The sequence below is a fragment of the Haliotis cracherodii genome, unplaced genomic scaffold, assembly GCF_022045235.1.
Source record: "Haliotis cracherodii isolate W230 unplaced genomic scaffold, xgHalCrac1.p SCAF_17, whole genome shotgun sequence".
Classification (NCBI taxonomy): domain Eukaryota; kingdom Metazoa; phylum Mollusca; class Gastropoda; order Lepetellida; family Haliotidae; genus Haliotis; species Haliotis cracherodii.
In genome coordinates, this window is record NW_027266272.1 from 22875797 (window position 1) to 22891586 (window position 15790).

General features: G+C 41.1%; 1 protein-coding gene across 1 annotated transcript in view; it reads left to right on the forward strand.

The window, feature by feature from the left end:
• The first annotated feature begins 3813 nt into the window (after positions 1-3813).
• LOC139464968 (ATP-dependent RNA helicase DHX8-like) overlaps positions 3814-15790 on the forward strand; it is a 30806-nt gene continuing 18829 nt past the window's right edge. The window contains exons 1-11 of the mRNA XM_071246606.1: positions 3814-4195; positions 5604-5689; positions 6354-6509; positions 7373-7545; positions 9354-9419; positions 9646-9889; positions 10673-10771; positions 11011-11121; positions 11954-12245; positions 13468-13565; positions 15049-15196. Coding sequence (XP_071102707.1) covers positions 4102-4195; positions 5604-5689; positions 6354-6509; positions 7373-7545; positions 9354-9419; positions 9646-9889; positions 10673-10771; positions 11011-11121; positions 11954-12245; positions 13468-13565; positions 15049-15196 — 1567 coding nt within the window. The 5' untranslated portion in view covers positions 3814-4101. The remainder of the gene's footprint in view (positions 4196-5603; positions 5690-6353; positions 6510-7372; positions 7546-9353; positions 9420-9645; positions 9890-10672; positions 10772-11010; positions 11122-11953; positions 12246-13467; positions 13566-15048; positions 15197-15790) is intronic.

A 15790-nucleotide genomic window follows, 5' to 3' on the forward strand; every position in this document is an offset into this window, starting at 1 on the left:
GACATATTGCCTCTCATGGTGATGATTCTCTGTCAAAGACCATGGCTTTGCTCACGAAATACTCTGTACTGATGAGGATGGCTATATTGCGTTCTAGACTTTTTATTGAGACAGAGGGGCGGTTGGGTAGCCTAGTGGTTAAAGCTATCGCTCGTCACGCGGCGTAAAACCATACTCAATCACTACTGAGGCAAAGCTATTTCTTTTCAAGCAATTGGAGGCTGTTTTTTTATTCACACAAAATTACTAGGTGTGTTCTATTCCTTACGATGTACAGCCCCGTACACGGAACCGTTTAAACGTATTCCTTCTCAAACCATACTGATCCGCCACTACGTCTGTTCGAGTGAGTGAGTATGGTTTTACGCCGCTTTTAGCAATATTCCAGCAATATCACGGCGGGGGACACCAGAAATGGGCTTCACACAATGTACCCATGTCGGGAACCGAACCCGGGTCTTCGGCGTGACGAGCGAACTCTTTAACCACTAGGCTACCCGACCGCCCCTACGTCTGTTCGACCATCAAACAGTACGAATATCGTTAATTTCTTTACGTTTAAACCAACGTGCATGGGTCATTGTGAAAACCCACAGAGTAACGTGACTCATTTGCCAACACAGAACAGCTATAAACTGCAACTGTTTCTTTTTCCTTTTAACGCCGCACTCAACAATATCCCCGCTATATATGGCGTCTGCACGTGAATAATAGTCTGCACCAGACAATCCACTGACATATTACTGTGAGTAATGAATGACCCATGTTGTTGGGGTACTATGACACGTCATCAACCAACAAATCACCGAGCTGATCGATCCATCATGTCGCCTCTTATGACCAGCTTAGGCTGTTGGGGGACTCCTCTCACCCGGAATCCCCCCCGGGAGGGCTGCAACGGCAAACTGGAGACGATGGAGACGATGCCCAGAAATAGGTGGTGGCATTTCTTTCATCAAGTACAGTATTGGGGAATACTGGTCCAAGCGGTGTTAAACCTATTGCGCTTCCCTGATGATAAAGGTTAATCGTGTGTACATAAACAGATCTATTCCGGAACAAGCCGAATGTAGGTTACGGAAACATGCGAGTGGTGACGAATGAAAATTCGATGGTCATGAGTTTGAATCCCGTTTCGTTCCGTTTTTATTTGTTTGTCAGCACCATGACAGTGCTCGTGGATTTAATTGGTTGGTTGGTTTGTTGTTTAACGCCGCACTCAGCAGTATGCCAGCTATATGACAGCGGTCTGTAAATAATCGAATCTGGACCAGACAACCCAGACAACGTAATTGGGATCGATGACATGCATCAACCAAGCCAGCGAGCCTGACCATCCGATCCCGTTAGTCGCCTCTTACGACAAGCATTGTCCCCTTTTACAGCAAGCATGGGTTGCTGAAGACCTATTCTACCCTTCACGGGTCCGTGGATTTAATTGGGTTATAAATAAAACGGCATCTCAGCAAAACGTCACCGATTGGCGAAAACGTCACCTCGTTAGGCGTGGCGACGTTTTCGCCAATCGGTGCCGAAAACGGCTACTAATGCCTGGCGAAAACGACTCCTTATTTTTTATCTTTTACCTTATCGTTATATAAAATAGAGGTGCCGTTTTCGCCCGAAAATTAGTAGCCGTTTTCGCCAAATAAGGTGCCGTTTTCGCCCGAGACTTTGGTGACGTTTTGCGGAGTTGCCGTTTTAGCTTGTATCCGACTTAACTTGGGTTTTAAGCGTCTATGGCTTTCATTCCAAATTCAGCTGACACGCCTTTACAGAATTGAAATACTGTTCAAAGCGGCGTTAAATCAAACTCATTCATTAACAATTCAATTTACCAGTTTCTTTGTGGTAAACGTACATATAGTTTCATTGCAAATGATAGTATCAAGTGATAAATATAAGACAATAACATAGTCTGACCCCGATGAAGCAAACTGCATATTTATCAGAACACCGGTGGCTTGTAATATATTCTTGTACAGAATGTCGCAACACTGCCTATTTGGATGGGGCTGCAACGGGATTGAAGTGAAAGACAGGCATCGGTGTAGCAAGGCGTTATTGTCCCCACGTACGTCGGATTATTAATACTATAATATAATAAAAAAAAATGTCACTTATTCATTCATTCATTCATTCATTCATTCATTCATTTGTTTGTTTGTAAGTCATTCTGCTGTGGGGGTAAAACTGCAGGTGACCTCTTGAATCACTGATAGTAGTGTACTAATGGAATATATATAACATTTGATATTGAGGGTCTATATTACTAGCGGAAGACATAATAAAAATATATATTTTTATGTTTAATTTATTTCTTAGACGGGCTGCTTTTCATTCGGGGTGGATGGCCCGTGAAATGAAAAATAAAAAATGTGTGGCCTAACAAACAATATAGAAGTTGTTATTCACGAAAATGTGATGTCTTCAAGTTTTTCAAACTTTGTAGTGCCTGTCAAAGACTTGAATCAGTAAAATTAGAGCTATACTCCAGTCAACTCCCCAAACAAATAGGCGGTTAAATTTCATGATTATGTCCATGTATTGGTATTTGTCAGTGATCATGGCAGGAAACAGCTCAGTATCACCAACTCAAGGTCACTCAAACATAATTGATTGTGGTTGGGCTTGGAGGGGGTACTCGGGTCGGGTGGGTCCTGAGTAGAACCCGGGTACCCACAGTATACCCGGACCCGTGGTTAGTCACGTGACATATTGTTTAATGACGAAAAAACACTTTTACTCAGTGGTTACACTACAAGTCGCTAATGTTCCCATTTCTTTGATGATGCACACATTCCTTTTGACTTGTATATGTTTGAGTAAAGATAAAGCTTCAGTCAACTTCAGTGTATGCATGATTCGATCGTTTCATAAGAGACCATGTATCTGTTATACGGTCTCTGGTTTCATACATGTATCTAAACAGTTAAAAACTATTCCCAATTGGACATTTTGTTCCAAACTCTTGAGACCCACAGAGGGTACCCGGGTAGGGTCGGGTAATAGGAGGTTGGGTACCCGGGTAGGAAATTTGGACTCGTCCAAGCCCTAGATTGTAGGGATTTTCACTTCATCACCTCCATCAGATGTCCATGGTTCTTCCTTTCTCCATTCCATGTTTTGTTTGCCGTTTCATCAACTTCATATCAGATCATATATATCACTCTGCTGACAATATAAACTCAACAGTTTTTCGACAGTAATACACACAAACACAACGGGTTGATTTCCTTACAAAGAGGCTGATGCGTAAGGGAAGATTGGTATCAAGATCGTGATAACATTCGTTAGCTCGACTCTGTTTTCATCAGGAACGTTACGTATATCATTACATAATTTTAATGTTAATAACCTCAGAAAGAAAAATGTACAAGATAAAGAAAGTAGTTTATGCCGTTATTGTAATGAAGGCTATGTTGAGGGTGAGTTTCATGTACTTCTCATTTATAAATATTATCAGTTTCTTAAAAATAGATACCTCCCTATGATTTCAACTATGTACAAAGATGAACAACTGATGAACAATTTGTTGAACTCCCGCAATGCTAATACGTACAATATCATCTCTGTCAATATTCCTAAAGAAGATTTTTGAAATTAGACGTTAATATTATATGTAAACTGATTATCACCTACTCGTGACTGTACAATGTTGATACAAAAAACCCTACTTCTGTACTATAGGTCATATGGCCTAAAATATTGAATAAACTTGTCGGTCTGTCTGTCTGTCTGTTAGAGTTGTCTCCCCTTGACGACTCTTTGGCGTCACGAACTAAGGAAATCTATTTCCTGTTATTACCGGAAGTAAGAAATAAGACGTATGATAGCTGCAAATAATTTGCAACAAAGTCTGTTCCCGAAAATTTGAAATAGGACCAACGCGATTAATTGATGTCTGACGAAAGTCACAACACTAAAGCCTAGCATCATGTAATGTCAGATAATACCACGTGACAACGGGTGATATAGATTTGACAAGATTCAGGTGTTGAGTGAGTTATGCACGAAAACATGGCATCCTTCGAATAAACTAAAACTGCCTACCCATAAGTAATCGTATTTTTGAGACACAGGTCAAATCTCATTGACATCATGGACGAGCTACAGAAGCTGGAGTATCTGTCTTTGGTGTCCAAAGTATGCACAGAGTTAGAAAACCATCTTGGGATAAATGATAAAGATTTGGGTAAGTGGCCCTACTGTTTTCAAATAATCCTTGAATAAGTGATAAGCATGGTACGCAATATTATAGGTGTAGTTAATTTATAATGGATCATAATAGCGCACGGTAACTAACCTTTAAATATATCATACGCAATATGTTTCTTGTTCTTTGTTCAACTTTTATGTTTTATGACACATCAGTTAGAATTTATCGAGTTAGGTAAACCCCAAACATGTTATTTGTATCAGGACAGGCAACTATACTATCGCAGTTTCACTATTTTGCTGTGTGATATGCATGGAATATGTGGTTTTATATCATTTTTTGTTTTGGATTATACATATTCACTTAAATCAGTGTTCATATGATCTAGGTTGGGTCAAGGGACATTGTCCAAACAAATGGGTTCTTTCCTAACCAATTATTAATGGAGGTAGGGGTAATTCCATTTCAAAAACATTCCAGAAACTATCATAAAAAGGTTAAAGTGTAAACTTATGAGTAGCTGTGACATACTGCAACAAGTCCAGTGTTTGCTCAAACGATTAAATATCGTGATTAGATTTGCGTAAGTAAACAGTCGACAAAGGGGGTGGATTATGAGATTAACTGATGCTGTGATAATATAGAGCATGCAATAATATAGAGTCATGCTATAATATAGAGTCATACTATACTTGTCAGATTGTGTAATCATTATCCTTTTAAATTTGTCCTGGAACAGTATGGTGTGACACTGATCATAATCAGTTGCAGACGTAACGTGTACGCGTGACGGCTCTGCCGTATCTTGTACGCGAGACTGGTGGCGTCCGCAGTACTCAGTGAAGCGCTTGATACTAATTAATTCAATCACCGTGGCTGTGCTGTCACCCGCGTCCCCCGCGAAAGTAATTAAAGCGCTATGTAAAATCATCCACTGCCGAGGGGGACCACAACAATCCACCCAAGGTCGTGACTGGCGGGTCGCATGTGCATTGGGGCATCCGCCTTCCTATTTAATGGCAAGAGTGTAGTTCGGCCTCGTTTATGCCTGTTATGATTCATTGTGACGCAAATTTGCCATGAACACGGTAACCGCAAGCTTATAACTACCAGATTCTTTGTCGCCTATAACATGCATAAAGCTCAGTAGAATTCAATATGGCATGAACATGATGAATATTGTTAAATTAACTAATTAGCTTTTGTCTTTTTGATGACAATGATGTAACATTATAAATGTACAATGGTATACAGGACTATTAGAAAATGTTAAATTTTTTGGTAATATTGCTACTAAACATGGAAGACTATGAACATTGAATGTCATACATATTGAGAATGTTTTTCAGTTTTATATGTTTAAAAATACAGGATATGTTTTTAACATTTTTAGTCTGTTGGTAATAATTGAACTCATAATGACTTTCTGTAATTTGGGTTTCAGCTGAATATGTGATTGATCTCGCTGAGAAACATGACACATTTGAAAAATTCAAGAAAGCCTTGGATGAACGAGATGCACAGTTCTCAGTGAGTAGAAAGCTACTCATTGTCAATACTTGACAGGCTTGTATACAAGACATTCTTCCATCACCCTTGAATACACAAAGCTGCTTTGAGCTGTAGTGGGGTCGCATGTTTATTGTTGAGTCTAATGAATTATGTCCATGTACAACTCACGGAAGTAAAATCTGCCCTTCTCTGTTTTGGGAGGCCTCCCACCATTGACTGACACTGATGCAGAGCCAATCATGGTCACGAAGCAAGAGGTATAATAATGCCTTGACAGGATATTTCTGTAATCTAACCATGATAACAGGAATGCTTCAAAACAAAGGATATTTTCTGTGCCAGGTTTAATTCCCAAACATGACAAAAGACATCTGTCTTTTCAGATAGACCGGGAATTTGTGTGGACCGGCTCAAGACATATTTGGTCCCAAATCTTAATCAAATGTTGATAAATTTGCCCAAATTGTCTGCCAAAGGCACTTAGTTTTAATGCAAGATAAATCCCTGACAGTTTGCATTAAATGAATTTCCCTGGTCTCCATTCAAAATGAGGGTTGACGTATTTATTTTTTAACCCTAAAAGAAACATTTAACACAACTTGACCTTTGAACAACAGGTTGCTTATGAAACGTAGTTGGATGTTTTCTGTGATATTAATAGTAAAGATGTTGACTTTTTCAGGACTCTCTCATTGCTAATCTTCTACGTCTTATCAAGAAGATGAAGCCCAAGGTGAAGGAGCCTGAGATAGCTGATGAGAAGAGCGCCTCTGATGAGACAGACATGAGGAAAGCTCTGTATCCCGGCCTGGCGATGCCCAATAATCCAGAAGTCAGGGTAGGCTGTCTACATGATATGACTGGAATACTGAGCTGAGTTAAATATCACACTCGCTCGCTCACTCACTCACTCACTCACTCACTCACTCACTCACTCACTCACTCACTCACTCACTCACTCACTCACTCACTCACTCACTCACTCACTCACTCACTCACTCACTCACTCACTCACTCACTCACTCACTCACTCACTCACTCACTCACTCACTCACTCACTCACTCACTCACTCACTCACTCACTCACTCACTCACTCACTCACTCACTCACTCACTCACTCACTCACTCACTCACTCACTCACTCACTCACTCACTCACTCACTCACTCACTCACTCACTCACTCACTCACTCACTCACTCACTCACTCACTCACTCACTCACTCACTCACTCACTCACTCACTCACTCACTCACTCACTCACTCACTCACTCACTCACTCACTCACTCACTCACTCACTCACTCACTCACTCACTCACTCACTCACTCACTCACTCACTCACTCACTCAAGAAGTCTTTGGGAGAGATATGCAGGACTTTACTTTGTCTGGGGTGTGTGTTCAGTTGTCTAAGGTGCAGTGGTTAACTGTGCATGACTGTTCCATGCCAAAATCCAGTGGTAGGTTTGAATCCCATATTCACTACCTCGTGATTTTTGGTTTGTTGGCTGATTGATCCATATTCACTACCTCGTGATTCTTGGTTTGTTAGCTGATTGATCGGGGTAAAAGTACATGTCCCTTGCATTAAGCTGACACACTGTATAAATCTCCTAAGCAGTGATTACTTCACTTACTATGTCCTTATTCAGTCAACAATCCAAGCAACTTGCCTCAGCCTTTCATATTGTACACTTTCAGAAAATGCTTGATGGAGAGGTGAGCGCAAAGCAGGTAGAAGTGAAGACTGAGGTGGTTACGGAGGAGAACGGCAAGGGCTGGGGTCGAGGTGGAGATCAGAAAGTGGCTTCACAGATGATGGACGAGCTGGAGGCGCTCCTCGGGGGCAAGTTGCCGGTCAAGGAGGAGACAAGGTACTGTACTTCTCCTTAGTCACATAACCATCTTCAGGATGTCACAAACTTAAAAGTGTCACATGTCTGGTTGAGGGCAGAGGGGTGACTATTAGTTACACTTTTGCTTGATAAAACCCCACAAGTATTCCTCCCTGATCTGCCCCTAACTTTTTACACAATCCTACCTCCCCTAACCAACTACCTAACCTCTTCTCACCTACTCCCAGTTGCAGGATAACAGTGTGGTTAAAGCAGGCCCGTGAAGATCCGGGGTAGAATAGGTCTTCAGCAACCCATGCTTGCCGTAAAAGGCGACTATGCTTGTCGTAAGAGGCGTCTAACGGGATCGGATGGTCAGTCTCGCTGACTTGGTTGATGCATGTCATCGTATCCCAATTTCGTATATCTATGCTCATGATGTCAGTCACTGGATTGTCTGGTCAAGACTCTTTTATTTACAGAGCGCCGTCATATAGTTGGAATATTGCTGAGAGCGGCGTTAAACAACAAACAATCAAAATCATTGAATATGGTTTTAATAAGGGCCCCCCTCTGTCAGTTTTCTAGGGGATCAAAGTGCTTATAACAAATACGGTAACTCATCACGCTAAAGGCCCAGATTCAAATCCCCACATGGTACAATGTATAAAGCCCATTCTGGTGTCCTCTACCCAGTGATATTGCTGGAACAATATTCCATACTCCATGTTTGAAGATAACGATGAAAGTCAACTTGGCCTCGTTCCACAAAATGATCTTAGCCCTAAGATGATCGTAACTCCTATACTTTAACATTGGCTTACGATTGTCATAGTGCTTAGATCGTTTTGTGGAACGGGACCCAGGTCCTTAATTTGTAGCCATCTTTTTTGACACCCATCTTCCAGTGGCAAGGATGCTGATTGACAGTAAAAGTCCAGTTTCCACCCTTGCCAAACTGGGCTGGAATTTTGTGGCTCGATCGTAGCGCCACCAGTGGCTATTATGAGTTATGTCCCTTCTATGCCCCACCTATAGGCCAACCAGATTCCACCTCTCATACCACTTGCCTTTGCTTCAAACAAGATGGAAGGGCCCAGTCAAGACGATCTGATCGATAATCAAGTCTTGTTTTGTAATAAAACGGGTCTTACCTCGTGAAGTGCATGAAATTATTTGAGCACCTTGATGAAAAACATGAAAATATTTGAAAAATATCTGATGACGCCCAGTTGACGGTACACATGCTTTGCAAATCCTGCAGTCGACGGAAATCTGCATGTTGAATTCCATGTTGTTTATCATGTTTATGAACGGGATGTCTAGGTTGTTATGAGATTTAGGGGCGGTCGGGTAGCCTTGTGGTTAAAGTGTTTGCTTGTTACACCGAAGACCCGGGTTCGATTCCCGACATGGGTGTGATGTGTGAAGCCCATTTCTGGTGTCCCCTTCCTCCCCTCTCTCCCTCCCTCCCCTCCCCTCCCCAGATTCCGGGGTAGAATAGGTCTTCAGCAACCCATACTTGCCGTAAAAGGCGACTATGCTTGTCGTAAAAGGCGACTAACTGGATCGGGTGGTCAGTCTTGCTGACTTGGTTGATACATGTCATCGATCCAAATTGCGCGGATCGATGCTCATGATGTCAATCACTGGATTATCTGGTACAGACTTGATTATTTTACAGACCGCCGTCATATAGCTGGAATATTGCTGAGTGTGGCGTTAAACAACAAACAAACAAAAATCCTGTAAGTGGAATGTTAGAATCAGTGTTTTTTTGGCCTAGGTATGCTGTGTTCAAACACTATGGCATACAAATTTCTAACACTGTCTTGTATTTTTCACAGGACAGAGAAGGCAGAAAAGAAAAGGAGAAAAAGTCGAAGTCGAAGCCGCAGTAGAGAGAAAAAGAAGTAAGTACAAATGCACTGAACAGTCTTACCTTTGAGTAGTGAAAAGTAGGTCACTTCGACCTAGCTGAAGACCTGTGACATTGCTTACAATAGGTCACTGTGACCTAGCTGGAATATTGCTGACTGTGCAAAAGGCATCCTTGATACATAGACTTGTCTTTATTGTGTTTCTTGTGAGGAGAGACATTGAGAAGGAAAATATGTTAAATTTGTTTTTCTTCAATAGAAAAAAACGTGACCGAGATCGATCTCGTGAGAGACGAAGATCCAGGAGTAGGTCACGTGATCGTCATCGTTCCCGTAGTCGGAGTCGAGAGAGACGTCGCCGGTCCAGGAGTCGAGACAGAGATAGACACAGAGACAAAGAAAGGGACAGAGATCGAGATACAAAGAAGCGAGACCGAGATCGAGACAAAACTAGAGATAAAGACAAGTACAATGACATCCCAATGGAGCCAGTGGTGGCACAGGTAGGCGATGGTTGCTTCTCTGAAAGGGAGACCTGAGCCGCTTTGTTTCAGGGCATCATCGTGCCCATCAAAGAGTTTTGTGTAAAGGCCAAATTATTTCCATGCCCTGGTGAACTGTAGGAATATGAACAAATCAGGTGGTCCCTAACTTTCTTTGGGTAGTATATTTCAGTATTTACTGGAAGAAATGATTTTTTACAACTGAATTCCGGTCCACCAACTCTACCTGGTCTACCTCACCAACACCCCATATACTATCATTAAAATCTGGTCATATTTATTAGACCCGTGAAGATCCGGGGTAGAATAGGTCTTCAGCAACCCATGCTTGCCGTAAAAGGCGTCTATGCTTGTCGTAAGGGGCGACTAACGGGATCCGGTGGTCAGTCTCGCTGACTTGGTTGATGCATGTCATCGATCCCAATTGCGTGGATCATGATATTGATCACTGGATTGTCTGATCCAGACTTGATTACTTACAGACTGCCGTCATATAGTTGGAATATTGCTGAGTGCAGCGTTAAACAACAAACCATGCCAAATTATATTTATTGGTGTAAAAACTTCAAAAGACAATAAATCATGACAAATTGCTTTTCCCTTCCACCACATTTATATACATAATTTTTTTATACCTATACATATATTTTGAAATTTGATTTTTGTTTGTTTTTGTTTTTGACCTGCTGACCAGAATGTTTGGGCCAAATAAAGTCTGGACTGATGAAGTCTGACATTTTGTTTGTGAAATGCTGTAGTCACAGAAGAGTTGTCTCCCTTCAGGTGTACCATGGCAAGGTGACGACGATCATGCAGTTTGGATGTTTTGTTCAACTGGAAGGTCTGAGGAAGAGATGGGAGGGTCTTGTACACATATCTCAGGTAAGTAACTGTTGTTAGTTCAACAACTTTTCAAGAATTTCTCCTTCTTCTGTTGGTCTTGGTGTGGAAACACTCAAGAACAAAGTTTCCAGCTTTAAAAAAACATTGAATGTTATTAATATACAATTTATTGTAATATTTTAAATTGTTTTGCATATCATCATTTTCCATTCTTTTGAATGCACATATTTGATGCTTGCATTCGCAACATCTTCTCATATAACTGACCATTCTCACAGCTGCGCCGAGAAGGGAGAGTGACCAACGTGAGCGATGTGGTCAGTCGAGGCCAGAAGGTCCTGGTCAAGGTGCTGTCCTTCACCGGCAACAAGACGAGTCTGTCCATGAAGGTAGGCACCCCGCAGGAGCCACATTGTGGCAGCCTGTCATATCTGAAACAATTAATGATGAATGCTACGATTTAATGAAACATATCAGAGACTTCTATCAAAAGTCAAAAGCCCAAAGTCAGGAGGAAATGTTGGTAAACACTCCCCAAGATTGGAATTAAACATTCCCAATTCATGCTGTTATAGTTACAACTATAGTCTGGAAGGTAATTTAAGGTACCGACGTTTACTACAATATCTGAAAAACTATCGGACCTACTCCAGTCAAAGTTGGTATGAGATTATTAAACAGTCATACATAACTGGATATTACATTTAAAGACAATCAGTGCATGAATAAAAAATCTGTCTATTTAGCTATCACTATATTTCATCAACAACCAGACCTGTTCGTCATGGGCGGAACGAGCATTCATTGAAACGTCCATCTGCGTAATGCTACCCCTGCGTCACAGGGCCATATGGCACAGTTGAACCAATCAACTCAACTCGAAAGGTTGCACGGGAATCACGCATGCACGAATACGGTGTTAGCGTTGGGCTTTGTAGAGGTGATTTGTATTTCACTGACAACAGGGATAACAAAAAGGAAGAGGATTTGATTCTAAGGTTTATGTTGCATTAAATGAAATGTATCATTCAATGTTAAAACACCTCAGAATTTAGGAAAATAACTTTGAACAAAAGAACAATTGTTTCATAATTTTCTGCTATGGGCACTTGTTTTCCAATCCTGGATAAATCCCTGCATGCCTTCTTTGCATATTTACTAGTGGTTCACAATACAATACATCAATTTACAACCACTGTATCTCAATTACATCTCACTCAGGATGTTGACCAAGACACAGGGGAGGACCTCAACCCCACCAGGAGTCGCAACATCGGCGGCGATGTTGGAGGAGATGACATTGAGGCCCGCAACCCTGACAGGCCGTCCACAATACCGCTCGTGGATGCTCCTGAGAATGATGACCTCTCTACAGACAGGAAGACGTTCAAGCGAATCTCATCGCCAGAGCGATGGGAGATCAAACAAATGATGGCGGCTAGCTGTATAGACAAGTCACAGCTGCCTGACTTTGACGAGGAAGTCGGACTGCTGCCGAAGGAGGATGACTCAGGTGGGGACGTGTTTCTAGTTGAGGGAGCACTTGTTTGTAGTTCAGGGATAACATGTTTGTAGTTCAGGGAGCACTTGTTTTGTAGTTAAGGGGGCACGTGTTTTGTAGTTAATGGAGCACTTGTTTCTAGTTTGGGGAGCACTTGTCTGTAGTTCAGGGAGCACTTGTTTTGTAGTTGAGGGGGCACATGTTTTGTAGTTCATAGAGCAGTTGTTTGTAGTTAAGGGGGAACATGTTTTGTAGTTCAGGGAGCATTTGTTTTGTAGTTCCGGGGACACTCATTTTGTAGATAAGGGGGCACATGTTTTGTAGTTCAGGGATATCTTGTTTGTAGTTCAGGGAGCATTTGTTTGTAGTTCAGGAAGCACATGTTTTGTAGTTCGGGGGGCACATGTTTTGTAGTTCGGGGGGAACATGTTTTGTAGTTCAGGGAGCACATGTTTTGTAGTTCAGGGGACACTTGTTTTGTAGTTAAGGGGGCTCATGTTTCGTAGTTCAGGGAGCACTTGTTTGTAGTTCAGGGATAATTTGTTTTGTAGTATAGGGGGCACTTGTTTTGTAGTTCAAGGGGGCTCTTGCTTGTAGTTCAGGGATAATTTGTTTTGTAGTGTAAGGGCACTTGTTTTGTAGTTAAGGGGGCACTTGCTTGTAGTTCAGGGGGCACATGTTTATAGTTATGGGGCACATGTTTTGTAGTACAGTGGACACTTGTTTATTGTTCAGGGGGCACATGTTTTGTAGTTAAGGAACACTTTTCTATGTAGTTCAGGGGGCACTTGTTGAAATATTTGGAGTCACAAGCTGCCAAGAGTAAAGATGACATGTGGTTGGGTCTCTTTTGAGCATAAGCGCAACTGGTGATTTCTAAGAATGATACTTTGACCAAAGCATGCTACTTGTGCCCCCTAATCCACCACTACAAAAAATGAATGGTACAACACAATCCCAAAAAATTAATTAATACGCGGATTAGTTTCATTTGCCCTTGACCTACGAACATCACAACATATGCAGATGAGCTTTTTGAAGTGTGTTATTCTCCTACCCAATGACAAGAATTTTTCACAACAATATTTCAAAACCTAGACTCATCGTGGTAAAGAAATATTTCTCACAACAGGTAATGAAGGTAATGAAGCTTTTGTGTTACTTTCTGTCCTCCCTCCAATATTCCTTCTGTCACTCTATCATCTCCCGCTAACGCTGCTGCTTGTCTCCACAGATGAGGATGTGGAGGTGGAACTGGTAGAGGAGGAACCGCCCTTCCTTCAGGGTCATGGTCGGCACTGGGTCGACCTCAGTCCTGTCAAGATTGTCAAGGTTTGGCCAAAACTTATTGTTTAGGTGACACTTGAGTGTTTCTGAAATCAAGCAAAATTTTTTTTATGGGTTTGAATAAAATCAAAGTGATTGGCGATGAAGTACTTACACATTGCAACAAAAAGCAGGTGTAAATTTGTTTAAATATAAGGACTGTAGCAGGATGAGAATGCAGCCTATGCTGTAAACTACAGTTATATTAAACTCAAAGGGACCACAATATTAGTTCGTAATAACCGTGACCCTTGAATATCCAGGATAGAATAGGTCTTCAGCAACCCATGCTTGCTGTAAAAGGCGACTAATGGGTGGTCAAGGTCGCTGACTTGGTTGATGCATGTCATCGATCCAAATTGCGTGGATCAATGCTCATGATGTCAATCACTGGATTGTCTGGTCCAGACATGATTATTCACAGACTGCAGTCATATAGCCAGAATATTGCTGAGTGCGGCGTTAAACAACAAACAAATCGTAATAACCGTAGTTTGTAATAAGCATATAAACAGCATATATACAACAAATGGCCTGCACTAAGTTCGTTCTATCGATCAGTTCGTTATAGGAGTGTTCTTTATAAACGTAGTTTACTGTATGCCGTGGTCAGATTCCTGTAAAGTCTACAGAATAACTTTGCCCTGTGGGGATTCCAGGTTGAAACTGGCCCCCAGTGGTGACTAAATGGACCGGGTTGTCAGATCTGATGATATTGTTTTCTCAGCGTCAGAGTACCCTAAACAATCTCATTAAAATCAGATATAAGTTTTCGCTACCGCTAAACAAAGATCTGAGGACATCCCATTATGGGTCACGTCATTACGACCTTTCGCAAATTTTGACTGACCAATGATATGACTGACAAGAAATCAACATTAGCCAATCAGAAGGCAGCTTTCTTGAGCTTTACGACACTAGTTTCAAACTGGCGACTACGCTTCGAAACATATTTTGACGTATTCTCGATTAAAAAAATTAAAACTGATAAGAAGAACATTCTGGAATGGCTTATAGATGCTTAGATTGTAATGGATATAATCATAAAACCCGTAACTGTCGTTCGGAATACCCCATGTTAAATATTTCTTGGTTGCATGATTAGAAAACACATTCCGACTGTCACTTTCATAATCTGGTAAGCGACGCTCTGATTGGTTGGATGAAAGGTCGTTTTGACGTGACACGTAATAGGATGTCCTCAGATCTTTGTTTAGCAATAGCGAGAAATAAGCTCTTATTTTAAAGAGATTGACCCTGACAGCATTGATCGTTGCTAACAACATCAATCACTGGATTGTCTGGTCCAGGCTTAATTATTTGCTGGTCGTTGTCATATTGCTTGAATATTTAGTATGGCGCCAAACAGCAAACAACTACGGCAAACACCATATAAAGATACCAACCCTTTTGTGACAGAAATGAATAAAATAGAAATAAGCAAATATTGGTGACTGCAGATTGATTTACGATATATATCATCTTTCAGAATCCTGATGGTTCTCTGGCGCAGTCGGCCATGATGCAGAGTGCGCTACAGAAGGAGCGGAGGGAGTTGAAGCAGGCGCAGAGAGAAGCGGAGATGGACTCCGTCCCAGCCGGACTCAACAACCACTGGATCGACCCCATGCCTGAAAGTAAGATACTGTTGTCCTTTCCAGACCTGCATTAACACTCGTTATAGATATATTTCAAATTAGAGATAGAATTATGACAAAATATCCTGAGACCACATCCCCAAAACTTCCTACCTTAAACATCGTGACATATTGGCAGCTCTAATTTTACTGATTCAAGTCTTTGACAGGCACTACGAAGTTGGAAAAACTTAAAGACATTACATTTTCGTGAATAACAACTTCTATATTGTTTGTTAGGCCACACATTTTATATTTTTCGTTTCAAGGGCCATTCACCCCGAATGAAAAACAGCCTGTCTAAGAAATAAATTAAACATAAAAATATATATTTTTCTTATGTCTTCCGCTAGTAATATAGACCCTCAATATCAAATGTTATACATATTCCATTTGTACACTACTATCAGTGATTCAAGAGGTCACCTGCAGTTTTACCTCAACAGCAGAATGACTTTCAAACAAACAAACAAACAAACAAACAAATAAATAAATAAACATGAATTAATAAATAAATAAACATGAATTAATGAATGAATGAATGAATGAATGAATGAATGAATGAATGACATTTATTTTTATTTCAAACAACCT